The sequence below is a fragment of the Frieseomelitta varia genome, unplaced genomic scaffold (assembly GCF_011392965.1).
Source record: "Frieseomelitta varia isolate USP_RPSP 00005682 unplaced genomic scaffold, Fvar_1.2 scaffold_920, whole genome shotgun sequence".
Lineage (NCBI taxonomy): Eukaryota > Metazoa > Arthropoda > Insecta > Hymenoptera > Apidae > Frieseomelitta > Frieseomelitta varia.
The window spans coordinates 347,290-360,360 of record NW_025110724.1 but is presented as its reverse complement, the minus strand read 5'-3'; the positions used below and the strand labels follow the sequence as shown (position 1 = coordinate 360,360).

The 13,071-nt window shown below is 27.8% G+C and overlaps 2 protein-coding genes across 12 annotated transcripts; one reads left to right on the top strand and one right to left on the bottom strand.

Annotated features, from left to right (window-relative positions):
* Window positions 1-1,007: 1,007 nt before the first annotated feature.
* LOC122537609 (KAT8 regulatory NSL complex subunit 2) lies at window positions 1,008-4,548 on the top strand. Of its 4 annotated transcripts, none has more exons than XM_043670906.1 (8): window positions 1,008-1,251; window positions 1,739-1,990; window positions 2,073-2,254; window positions 2,339-2,507; window positions 2,707-3,007; window positions 3,713-3,835; window positions 3,918-4,058; window positions 4,141-4,548. In XM_043670906.1, the coding sequence occupies exons 2-8, from the start codon at window positions 1,746-1,748 to the stop codon at window positions 4,387-4,389; spliced, it is 1,410 nt and encodes a 469-aa protein (XP_043526841.1). In that variant the 5' UTR covers window positions 1,008-1,251; window positions 1,739-1,745; the 3' UTR covers window positions 4,390-4,548. The 4 variants fall into 4 exon arrangements, with proteins under 4 accessions (XP_043526841.1, XP_043526837.1, XP_043526839.1 ...); XM_043670902.1 differs by having other exon boundaries at window positions 2,692-3,007; XM_043670904.1 differs by having other exon boundaries at window positions 1,110-1,238; window positions 2,692-3,007.
* Window positions 4,549-4,996: 448 nt separating this feature from the next.
* Window positions 4,997-12,730, bottom strand: LOC122537608 (zinc transporter foi-like). Of its 8 annotated transcripts, XM_043670895.1 has the most exons (13): window positions 12,420-12,730; window positions 12,008-12,293; window positions 10,805-10,946; window positions 10,013-10,725; window positions 9,222-9,286; window positions 8,880-9,111; window positions 8,635-8,804; window positions 8,366-8,554; window positions 8,135-8,261; window positions 7,790-8,059; window positions 7,544-7,720; window positions 7,265-7,452; window positions 5,635-7,187 (listed from the first exon to the last, which is right to left on the bottom strand). In XM_043670895.1, exons 4-13 carry the CDS (start codon window positions 10,713-10,715, stop codon window positions 7,041-7,043), a joined length of 2,268 nt encoding a protein of 755 aa, XP_043526830.1. In that variant the 5' UTR covers window positions 10,716-10,725; window positions 10,805-10,946; window positions 12,008-12,293; window positions 12,420-12,730; the 3' UTR covers window positions 5,635-7,040. The 8 variants fall into 8 exon arrangements, with proteins under 8 accessions (XP_043526834.1, XP_043526830.1, XP_043526828.1 ...); XM_043670899.1 differs by lacking the exons at window positions 12,008-12,293; window positions 12,420-12,730 and adding an exon at window positions 4,997-5,132 and having other exon boundaries at window positions 7,008-7,187; XM_043670893.1 differs by lacking the exon at window positions 12,008-12,293.
* Between the last annotated feature and the right edge of the window lie 341 nt (window positions 12,731-13,071).

The following is a 13,071-nucleotide window of genomic DNA, read 5'->3' as shown; positions in this document are numbered from 1 at the left end:
AATAGCAATAGCATTCATTTCATACGCATCTAGTTTCACGGCACTGTTTTGGAACCGTGGCAGCAGATGAAAAACCAACTTCGAAAATTCCTTTGTAGATGATCTCGATGTTTTATACGATAAGACGTTTTATAACATAAGATTGTCGTAGAGTTTAGAGGTTGATACGAAACTTCGATATATCATTAAAATTCGGTTATGGACGTTTTATTCGTTTTATTTTACAAAGTTAACCTTTCTCCGTATTATAATAATAGTCAAGAATTAATAGAATCAACGTTTCGATAGTTGCATCACAGTAACAATATTTATCTTTTAAGATTTGTTATAAAAACCGCTGCGTTCTTTGTGTAAAGTTGAGTAGATTTGCTTTTATAATTTTGACGAGAATTTAAAGCTCGACAAACAACCATTCAAAGTAATTAATTATATACGACATTAATTAATGTACGGAAATATCTCTTGCATTTATCATTCTCATGTTATCGTAGACCACATTAAAAAAAACTTGATTTGCGAATTTTTGGCAGGCTATGAGGTTGGTTATGGAAAGAATTCTATTATTTGCTTTTTTAAACTGTTTCAATTATAACAATAAAGGTGAAAATTCCGTAATGTTTAAAGTGTTACTTAACCTTGTCACAATTTTACACACTGACAAAGTTTTTTCATTGAATCGAAATTGTAAGAATTGTTATTCCTGTTGCTATGTTGCACAAGATATTGCAATTTTTTCTGAAAACTGGATAAATATGATAAACTTTTATTCAGATTAATTTAAATTAGATGCTGATATTTTTGACAACGAACATGTTGTATTGGTTAATCGCAAACACACGTGCGTACTGAAAAATCAACTTTGCTAGTACTTTATGACCAACGTCATAACCTACCTGAACTTTTCTCAGTCTACGATAGGTATGAATCACGTAGTTTATCAATTAGAAGTTTTAGAGCTTTAAACTCCCGGAAGTGACGTAGTTGGGCTAGCAGTATGTGCACGCAGCCAATGTTACCCCTGTAGCAGCGTCCCGTTATCTTGGTCCTATTGAAGGATCCAGTGTGCTGTCTTTCGAGTTATTTACTATTTATTTGCATATAACTTCAGGCTTGCTTCACAATTACGACTAATTTACATTTCACGATCCTTCTTTCATTCTCTTGAAATATCCAGAAGTACGCTAACGGTGACAAGCGTGATTCGATTGGCACTGTCTTTTCTTCACGGAAGAATTGATGTAAGAAATCACAGTAAGTTTCTAAAAGTATTATGCTTCGCGGCTTTTTTAAGTCCCGCTCAGTTTCGTTTTATTCGAATTTTCACAAAAACCAATCACATGTCCGTCTCATTCTTTCGAAATCCGTACATACATCAATGAGACTTCATTCAACGTCTCACGTATAAAATGGCGGTGGCTACCACTTGTTACAAATATGTATTATATTACAATTCTTGTATAAAATAGATGGAAATTTTAATGTTTGTAATATTTTATATATGCTATTATTTTTATATATATGCTATTATATTTAAAATATTATTCATTATGAAAATTATTTCCAAGTAATAAAATTAATGCAATTGTTCTGATTTCCGATGTAAGTTATGGCGCTAAATTTGAAATTACAATATGAATGTACTAGTTTTAAATTTCATTCTCAGAAGAACATTTTGCAATTGTTTCTTATATATCATAAAAATTTTATTTAAGTTTTACCATTTCTATTTATTTTACAGGTAAGTTATGTTTCGTATCCCCAAAGCAACAATGCCTGTGACTATTGTAGCCACAAAAAAGCAAAAACAAATGCAAACATGCTTATATTCATCTTATGAATGCTCACAACCTTGTCTTGAAGGATTTAATTATTGTGCCAAGCATATTCTCGAAGACCCAAATGCACCTTATAAACAATGTGGCTTTGTATATAATACTAATGGCAGAAAATGTCAGAATCCTGCTCCAATATTGGACAGAAGAGATATTTCGTATGTGTAAATCTGAATTTAATGAATTATTATATCTTTTAAGTTATATAAAAAAAAAATTATCTTTAATATGTGCTTATAGATATTGCACTGAACATACTAGAAAAGCCCAAATAGCACGTATAAAATCAACAGCAAGACATTCTTTACCACAGACACCTGAAATGCTTTTACTTAATTTAAGTCATTATGTTAAGAAAACAGATTCAAGTACTGAAGAAACCGAGGATGAAGAAGGAAAAGTTAAAGCATTAGATCCTTTCAGTAAGTTTTGATCTAATATTCTATTGACAAATAAAATAAAATAGATTTTTAATGTGCAAATCTTGTTTATAAAATTATGTTTAGCTGAAGTTGATGCATATAGAGTAAATGCAAGTGGATGTGATATTCTGGATTATGCAAGTTCTTCTGATAGTGACATTGAACCTACAACAGTAACTGATACTTTAAGAGGAAGTTATCTTGATGATAGTGACAATGAAAGTTTATATAGTGCACAAGAAGATCCTCTAAAGTAAGAATATATATGAATACTTATGATACTTTACTTGGTTTCTTTTTGTAGAATGTAAGCTAGTTTGCTTTGGCTTGAGCAAATTTTAAAACTGGTATTATATCAGTTGCCTTTATCTTTACTTACTTTCCTTTTGTAGTTGCTTCTTGCAAAAATAAAACAGTAATTTCTATGGAATCATTAGTATTAATTTTTTAAGGCATGCTGGAATTTTTACTGCTGAGGAAGTGATCTACATTGCACGGGAAAAATTAATTAGGTTGCAATCACTTTACATAGATCAGTATAGAAGACTCCAATACATATTAAGAGAGAAAAGACGAAAGTATTTACATGCACTTAAAAAAGAAAAGGAAACATTGTGTAGCATACACGACCAACCAAAGGAAACTGCAAAAGAAAAGAAAATTTATGAAAAATTAAAAGCTTTAAATCGTTATCATAGAAGAAGCGGAGTTGAAGCTATATTATATAGAAAATCTTTAGAACGCAGAGCACAGGTAATTACAGTTTTATTATTTTAATTTAGGGGACGCGTTCCTCTGGCCTTAGTCCTACAGCTAGACCCAATACAGGTATAAATGTAATATGAGGGACGCATCCCTGGGCAGTACCATTAGACCCATAAAGCAATTGCGAAAATTACTTTATAATAAAATTACTTACTATAAAGAATATACAATTATACAATTCAACATTTATTCAAAAACGTTTCAGTTTGTCCGACTCGTTCAATAGCTTGTACAGAATTGAATTGACTTCTTTCTTTACTTCCGAGTCTTTAAATAGCACTCACTTATAGTGTTTATAGTTTTCAGGTAGCACTCTTATTTCTTGTAGGGATTTCGCAATTCCTAGAAGGTCTGAAGATCCTTTGTGTTTGTTTTGTGTTTTTCTTTAATATGAATTTTATGTACTACCGACTTTCTTTACATTTATGGGTCTGATCTTTGCCTAACAGCACAGTTTGGCCAAAAATGACTTACCAAAGAGAGTCGGCCTTATACGCATAATACGCATAGTAATAACATGAAAGTACACATGGTAGCACATAATAGTAAACATTAGTAAGTCATGATATAACGAAGACCACACTCACTGCTGGCTCCCAAATTAATTAATACAATATATTAAATTTTTATATTATTTTATGCTACTAATACATAACATATGATGATAATGAAAATTATGATTATTTTTCATAGGCAACTGAAGGACCTGCACAAAAAATACCAAGTATATCAAAATGTATCTTTACAGAAGGTGGAGTAAAATGTGGAGAGAGAACTCTTCCTGCTGCAAAGCATTGTCGCAAACATATTCTTAAAGTAAAATAATTTTATTTAATTATGTAATCATAAAAATATCAAAACTATATGAAATATGTTAAAAAATTTATTATGTTAATAGGATCAACATCAAGTTTTATTTAAAGCATGCGGAGCAGTTCGAGCAGACATAGAGTGTCATGAACCAGTACCTGTAATTTTTGATACAAATTGCGTATTTCATATGAATTTACCATCTGAATGTAAATTAGAAACTATGAAAGTAAGTATTTAAGCAGATTTTTCTATATATTAATGAAAGTAACACAACAATATTAATTGCATTTTTATTACACAATACTTAGTTTAAGGAATCAAAATCTGAAGCACGGGAAATATCAGCAACAGGTAGTCACTCTATGGAAATTGATGTAGTAGGAGAAATTCAAGAAATTGATCCAGATGATGATATGGCAGGATTAATGAGAGAAATGAGTGATGCAGCACACATGAAACCAGTATTCAATGAAAGTTTAAATAGTGAAGCTAGCACAGATACAGCTTTTAGTTTATCAGCACAAATGAGTGACAGAGATGATCTTGTTTCTGTGTGACAAGTTATTTTTCATGACTTCAAATAACATAGAATATTAATGTTTATTGTTATATAATTGTATACTAATTTTATTTATGAATTTTGTTTCACTGGACTTCTATATTAAGTGCCTAAACATGCACATTGTATGACGACAAATATATGGATATAATTTATAGTTTTATGTATTTGTGTATATAATTACCAAGTATCATCTTCATTTGTACAGATATGATCCCCATTTTTTCATTGTAAAATTTTAAAAATAAAAAAAAAGATACAGATTCTTGATGATCGTTTTGTTTCACGTTATTATCCTATTTTTTCAATGAATTATTATTTAAATATTATTTTTGTTAATACTGTATTTCACTTGATACTAAACTTAAGAAGATGCAATGTTTATAAATAAAGGATTAAATTTAGTATCTCAGAATAACTATTATTAAAATAGTTATTAAAGTTTATTACAGTAAATAAGAACAAATTTAAAAAAAACAATAAAACATTTTTTTTAAATAATATAACAAATTTACTATTTTTATGTAGATTATATGTAAAAAGAAATTAAAATCTTTCATAGGATACATAATAATAGGATATAAACATCTTTCCAAAAACTAACGTTTATGTTTTGCATTTAAATTTTTACAAAAAGCGCAAATCATTTAGTTAAATACATTAGTATTAATATAAGATGTAATGTAAGAAAGTATTTCGCTTACAAGAATATGACGTTTTTTTTCAATTTTTTTACATTTTCTGTAAAAAAATACATTGTTATTGATCATGGTAATAATCATTAACATACGAACAAAATAAATGTAACTTACAATAAGTAGATGAGGTTTTATCATAATTTGGTTGTTTAAATAGTATGTTTTTTTAAGTAATAAAAAAAGTATACGACATATTTCGTAAATGAATCTTCCATTTCAGTATAGTGATAAATGCAGTGTAATGCAAAATAATTGTATGACATTGACAAAATTTTGTTTAAAACACAATTTTAGGAAATTGAAGATATTTCAATATTTTTATAGTTATAAATAACAATTGCATTTTTTTATGTAAATACAGCTAAAAATATTTGAAATTTTAATTATATATTATCTTATAACATGCAGATATGTACATATAATTGTAAATAATTACCAATCCAACAATTGATAATTACTATGGCAGTATAAGAGTACTTTAAAATTTTAATATATCCAATCATTTTGAATAATGATTTACCGCCTTCGTTTATCTGCGTCTATACTTGAAGAATTTACTTTGTGCACAAGCTTAATTATAGTTACATAAAACTAGAATATGCTGTGACATTATCAGTAATCACCATATTATTTGTTAGTTATTGAAACAAGAATTTAAATATATGCACTCTCTTTGTGGTATAACTTTTAAAACTTTGTGCAAATGAAAAATAATTGTAATAAAACAACTTGAAAGAAATAAGCACCAAAGAACAAATATTTTTATAATAGTTTAAAATGCATTTATGATCAATAAGTATCTAATTTTCTATCATTTCGTAAATAATTTGATAACACTGCTTTTTTTTATCTTATTATTCAACTAATATATATCTATTCCAACTTAAAATTATCATAAAGCATATGGAGCACTTTGTTAACTTTTATAGTAATACATTTATGGTAGAATTATGTATAACATTGATTCAATTACAAAGTATTTATCTGAAGCAGTATTTATCTGAATTATTATATCAAAATAAAGAATATTAAATATATCACAATTAAACTTAGACATTGATACATTGATAATTATAAAACACATACATATCATGTAAATGCCAGGCGTCTAATAACTAAAAAGATAATTTAGATTTTAATTATTCAACGCACAATTGTCATAACAGACAATACACATTCATACTGATTTGTTATCTAAATATAAAATCAAAACAATCATATTTGTAGAGAGTCAGGTAAATCAAACTAAAAATATTTTAATTAAAATAAATGTGTCAATAAAATAATAGCTACTCAGTTTTTGTACACAATTTCTTTTTATATCAACTTTAATATTACATTTCTCATTTTTTTACAATAATGTAATCCAAGTATCATTTACTATTAATAAACTTAGAAGAAAGAACTGCATGGCATTTTCACAGTTGATGTGATTTTTAGTAATAAAATATCAAAAACTATCCAGTAAAAATTGACTACAATTATCTATTTTTATAATAATCTATCAAGTAAATTGCAAAACGCTGAAATTTTATGCCTGAATTCTGACTGTTTTTATTATTTTCAAAGAACGCAATATCTCAAATATAATTTTTAATAAGTATACTTCAAATATTGTCGTTGCATTTGAATTATCTAACTTTCTTCAAGTTGTTTAGCTCATTTTTTCTTGTGCACGGAATATTCTTAGTATTGTAAAACATTTAGCATTTATTCCATTATAGTACCTTCTTAAGTATTTAACAACAAACTATGTTGTTATCGATAAGAAATCTTATGCTAAATGTAAGAAGAAGAAAAAGTAAATTGTTTATGTCATAGTAACAGTAAATATTGTTTCGGTAAGAATGCACAGTCAAAGTTTTATTGACTTAATTGTTGACTGTAAATATAGATCTAGGAAGTACTGCAAGCTTACCATCGTTCAAAAAAGTTGTCAGTCTTTGCAAATTTAATCGCTGAATATATTTTTCAGATCGTGTTCATAGAGCGCTATAATTAACATTATTCCAAGGCCACATAATAGCCCTAACGCTTGTAAAATACACTGCCATTGAGAGCTACGCTCCACAGAGTGACTTGAAGATAATTCTGGAATCTATGCAAACGTTTAATTTAATTACAATTAATTCGATGAATGTAAATTATATGCTACAAGAATATAATACTACTCACCATATCTACTAATGCTATATATATAAACATTCCTGCAGCAGCTGCAAACATCCAACTACTTATAGCAGGAGTGCTCCCTAATAATACACCAAATATCATACCGAACAAACAAAGTACGGAAGATAACAAATTATAGAAAACAGCCTGTTTAGCACTCATACCGGCTTTTAACAAAACTGCAAAATCTCCTGTTATGAATGGAATAAAATTGAGATAAAAATTCTAAATATAATACTTTATAAGATTATTTATCTATTATAAGTTATGTTTGCATAATACCTATTTCATGAGGTAATTCGTGGCAAAATACAGCTATTGCCGTGGAGAAACCACCTGCTATATTTGCCGAAAAGGCGGCGCCTATAGCCATACCATCTGTAAAGTTATGCAAACCATCACCCATTACTACCATCCAAGCAACACTAGACATAGATTCAGGCGCAGAATGAACATGACCTGGCAAAAAAATTTTTAAATCATAATTATCAAATAAATCAGATATAAAATGATATAGTTAAATAGTACCATGTGAATGAGTATGACCGTGATGTTTCATTTCATGTTCGCGTATAATAACAGTATAACTTTCTGATTCATTTAAAGGTATATCTGCACCATCCGCATTTTTCTTAGTATTTACAATTGAATCGTCTAATCTCCAATCTTCGCTTGGTTTCTTCTCCACATCATTTGTCATAATTTTTGAAACTGAATTGCAGTTTGATGTTAATGGTTTTTCCTCTTCAATCACAGGAGGCTTTTCATGATTATTATGTTGGCGATTATGATGATTATCTGAATAATAAAAATATTTAAATAATAATAAACATCATTAAAACAAATAATATAATAATAATATACCAACTATACCTTGATCTGTGCTAATTTCTCCATAACAATATGGATATGATGAATATTTGTGTTTGCAAAGTTTTTCTCCAACAACATTACTGTTTGGTCCATCAGTTTCTCTCATAACTCGAACACGTGACGGAAGCTAAAATTACGAACAATTTTCGTAAGTATATTTAAATGTTTACGTTTTATAAATGTATCATAAAAATTCATATATTTTAATATTTCATTACAAGTAGTAATTACTTTGTTACGACGTTGTCGAAGTTTTCTCCATTCTGCTAACATCGTTAAAGCTTTCTCCGTGAAAAAAAATAAAGCAAGACCCATCATTGCAATAAGCCCTTTCCACATATTCATATTATGTTCTTCTTTAAAATCTACTTCAACATGATCATTATGAATATGTTCATGAGTATGATGTGACATCATTGCCTAAGACAAAAATAATTCTTTCCTATGTAATAACATAATTTATTTTTCTTATGCTAAAAATTCACAGGATAATATCTTACATGTGGTAAAAGATGAATGAGAGCATCACCACATAATGTTCCTACAGCAAGAGCAACTAAAAATTGTAATAACTGATGATAATAAATTTTACCCATGAAAGGTATAACAGCTACCCCAAGTAAACCACAGAGACTGATTATTAGAATACTGATTGTTGAATAGGCCCACACTAAATAGGAAAGTCATGTACTTAGAATTCTACAGTACTTAAAAATATAAAATTGATATTATATTAATTATATACCTTGAACCATATTGCGAGTGATGTCTTCTCCATATTTATTAATTTTTATTAGTTTATAATTCTCGGGTACACGAATACATCCATTTCTCTCTGAACTTGATTCACCTGCTAGTTGATAAACAAGAGCTGGACACACGCGTTCAAAAAGCCAACTTGGTAATGTTGAATTATTATTAGCAACATATGGCATATCGCTTGCAACAGTACTTAATAATTCTTTACTACTTAAGCACTGAAATGGCGAGATAGCGAGAGTTTATAAGAAATATTTAATTATACAAGGAAAAAATTAATTTGAGTTTTCTATGATAGATTATAATTTTAATTGTTACAATTTCTTACCCTTTCTTTTTTAACTGCATTTTCATATTCTGGTAGGCCATTATTTTGTAAATTCTTTGACTTGTCTACACAAAAAGAAAAGGATTTATACTGGAAAATTTTATTTAATATTACCTACTATAAAAATATATGATTTTATAACAATAAATAGAATACGCTTAAACAGAACATATAGATGTTATATTATAAAATATGTATTTTGATAGAGAATCAAATAACAAGAATTTTATAATATGTCACTGATAATAGAAATATGTCAGTTATCTACTTAGAGGATAACATTACACATGATATGATTATTTAACCACTGGTATCTCATATAGTGAACAAGAACAATATTAAATTTTGCTTATTCATTCATTAAAATCTGCAAAATGGATATTATAAATTCTTTCTAATCTTTAATTATATTCTCACATACATATTTCATAAAACAGTACACTTATTTCATAAAATACCATAAATACATTTTAATATAGTTATAAGTAACAGTTCAATGAAATAAATATCTATGAATCAATTGAAAAGGAATTTGAACTCTTAAATTACACTAAATTATTGTGATCAAGATGATTCTCATATTGAATAAAGATAAAATATTATCAGCTTATATATATGAGAGCAGATGTAGCTTTATTTCTTATTATGATTGATAGGTTGGCTAATTGGTAATTAAAAGTGGTACACCATATATATGTATAATACCAATTGATCTTGAAATGAGTTCTTAAATATAAATTCTTAAATCAAAGAGAAATGCTTTTAATAATGACTTAATTATAGAAACTTACCCAGTGGATTTTTATTCTGACTAGTAATAATATTATGATTTTCTAAATTTGATGCATCTGTCAATAATCTTAATAGTCCTAATTTTTTTAACAATTTTTCAAAACCTTCCATGGTTATGCTTGTACCATCTCCATAAGCTTCAAAAATCTTTTTCATGAAATATTTTTCATCTATAATATCTACATTTCTTTTTGTTCTAATCCTGTTAAGAGGATTTTGATCTTTGTTAAATTGTGCTGCATTTAATTCACTATTGTACATGATTTCAATTTGGCCTAGCCTTTCTAATATTTCTATATCCTTCAAAGTTTCAGGATCTTTCTTTGCCATTGGATTATCGCTATTTTCAATATTTTCATTAACCTTTACATTTCCTGGATTTTCGTGTTTAGTATAGATTTCATTTGGTACCAATGAAGTAGTTTTGCTTCTGCTATTTGTATCCAATACATTAGAAAATTTAACAGCACCATTATTGTAAGCAAAATTATTTAAATTTAATTTTCTCACATCCTTTTGCTGTGTTTCTTTAGATTTTATTAATAACCAAGATGGTTGTAATTGTTCATGAGGTCCTAGCTGCTTCTCAGAGTTAACTGAATTATAAGTCGTCTGTCCTGTTGTTGAGAATTCAGTGTGTGCTGAACATGGAGTATGTGCAGCACATAAAACACAAACTACACAAACTGTGACAAGTGACATGTTGTATATCCTGAAAAATGAAATAAAAGATTTTGATTTAAATATAGTTAATTTATAAGTACATATATTGAAGTTTAATATTTACCAACCTTTATCATATTTTATCATGTAATAATGAAATAATATTAAAGTACGTTCAAACTATTTGTTACTCAGCATTATGGTCTACTCAAAAACTCATTACATCAGAGGATAGGCAATAGAATATTACATCAAATGGGAAGTAGTTATCTATGTAACAATCACAATGATAATGAATCCAATTATAGCTAATGTTATCATTGAGTTATACATTTTTTTAAAATAAGAAATTTATATTCAAAATATAGTATAAAATGTAACTAGTTGATTACTTAAGCTGTATCTTATAGATTTTATTATGAACAAATAAAAAATTATAAATAAAAAAAATTTAATATTTTTTAATATATGAAAGTTAAATACAAAATTTGCATTTTTTAATAATATAAATATTAAATAAAATGAGTATATTGTCGAAATCATAAGTATAAATTATACGATTCTTACAATAAAGATATTATTTGCAAATGTTAGTAATAATTTTAAAAAAATATATATTTAGAATATATTTTTTGAAGAATATGTATATATATATATATTCTTGATTCTTTTTTTGCATATTACAATCTTTAAAAAAGGAATTTTAAAAATATTATTTCTATTTATAAAATAGAATGAATGATTAAATTTTGATCAACACATTATTGTATATTATAGATATCAGTGCTACAGATAAGATGACACAAAATAAATATTTACAATAATAGCAATTGATCTAAACTTAAAAAGCAATTAATTCTATTTTGAAGAATAAATACATTTTTATAACAACAGATATAATAAGAATTAAAATTAAATTTAAAATCATCTCCTTAATTTAATAATTATTACAATATCGTATTAAGTAAAGAACTATTATTTTTGCCAAACTATCGTTATGTATTTTTTTTTTTCTTTTTTACTTCACACGAAAATTGTAAACGTCTAATTATAATTCTTATCGCATAAATTACAATTTCAAATAGAAAGGAAAAGTACAGAAATAAAAAATAGAAAACATCGCGCGTAAAAACACATCTAGCTATCTTGTCAACTTATTCTATTGACAGTGATATACAACGAATGAAAAGATTCGAAGCATATAATTTTGATTTAAACCGTGTATTAAATTCATCGCAAATTAAACGCTTATATTCAAATATAAAGCCAAAAAAAAAAAAAAGAAAATTGCGAATGCATAACAACTCTTCAATATGGGAATGTTAACCAACCAATACAAATATAATTAATCGCAACTCGTACAGAAACACATGATACAACGAGAAATGAAAAAGCGCGCATTTTATGAGGCAAAAATACGTGAACGAATCAAGATGCGTGCGTGATGTATTGTGTCCGAAATAGTCAAGGTATACGATGTTATGGTCGTTCCTTCAAAAACTGTATTTTTAGCTGTCAAAAAGAGGAGGAGATTCATGGATACAGCCCTCCTTACCCTACCCCGCATTTAGGATCCATGACAGAATTTAGAATATAGGTTAGACAGGCGGCCTCTTACTTTAATGTAAAAAAAAAAAAGACGTGTCAAGTTTTGGCTCGAGACCCGGTTGTTTTTTGTCAGTATACGATATCAAATGAACAGCCACCGGATTATACTGTAATAGCACACTGTCATGTAATTACCTTTATTCAATCAGTGAAACAAAATTCCCGCTAGGAAGTGGCATATGCTAATTGATCGAGACGCGCTCACTAGCTTGCGGAAAGCTCGCGAAGTCCCACGTTAACGTAAGAAGAATCTTTCGCTACTCTTGTCTCTGTCCCCTTTCTTCCCTCTTCGGCCAACCACCGATCCAACACTTCACCGCGTGCAACAAGTATACTCTGAACATAGCAGACTGGCAAATCTCGACAGGACCGACAAGTCCCGAAAAATCCTTCAACATTACGCAATCACTAGCTAGAGGCAGCACTATCGCAACTCCATTTTCCAGATTTCCAATTTCAAGTTACATTGTCAGCACTGTTGTTATAAAACGTCATGTTTAAACTTTGCAATAAAAATTCTTGTAATATTTAACAATAAAGATAAATGACGTGTTAAACTGAATATTAAATTATTACCTTGTATAGTACGAAATAAATGTAATAAAAAGTAAAAATTATATATTGCTTTTCAACATCGTTTAACAAATTAGCAATAAAAAAAATGAATATTTAATCAATTATTTTGTCAAAACAATTTATCAGGCGATATTAAAAATCAGCAATATCTCTTTTTAACCTCTTTTCCTTATATTCATTCTCTATTACCATTATATAAACATTTGAATTC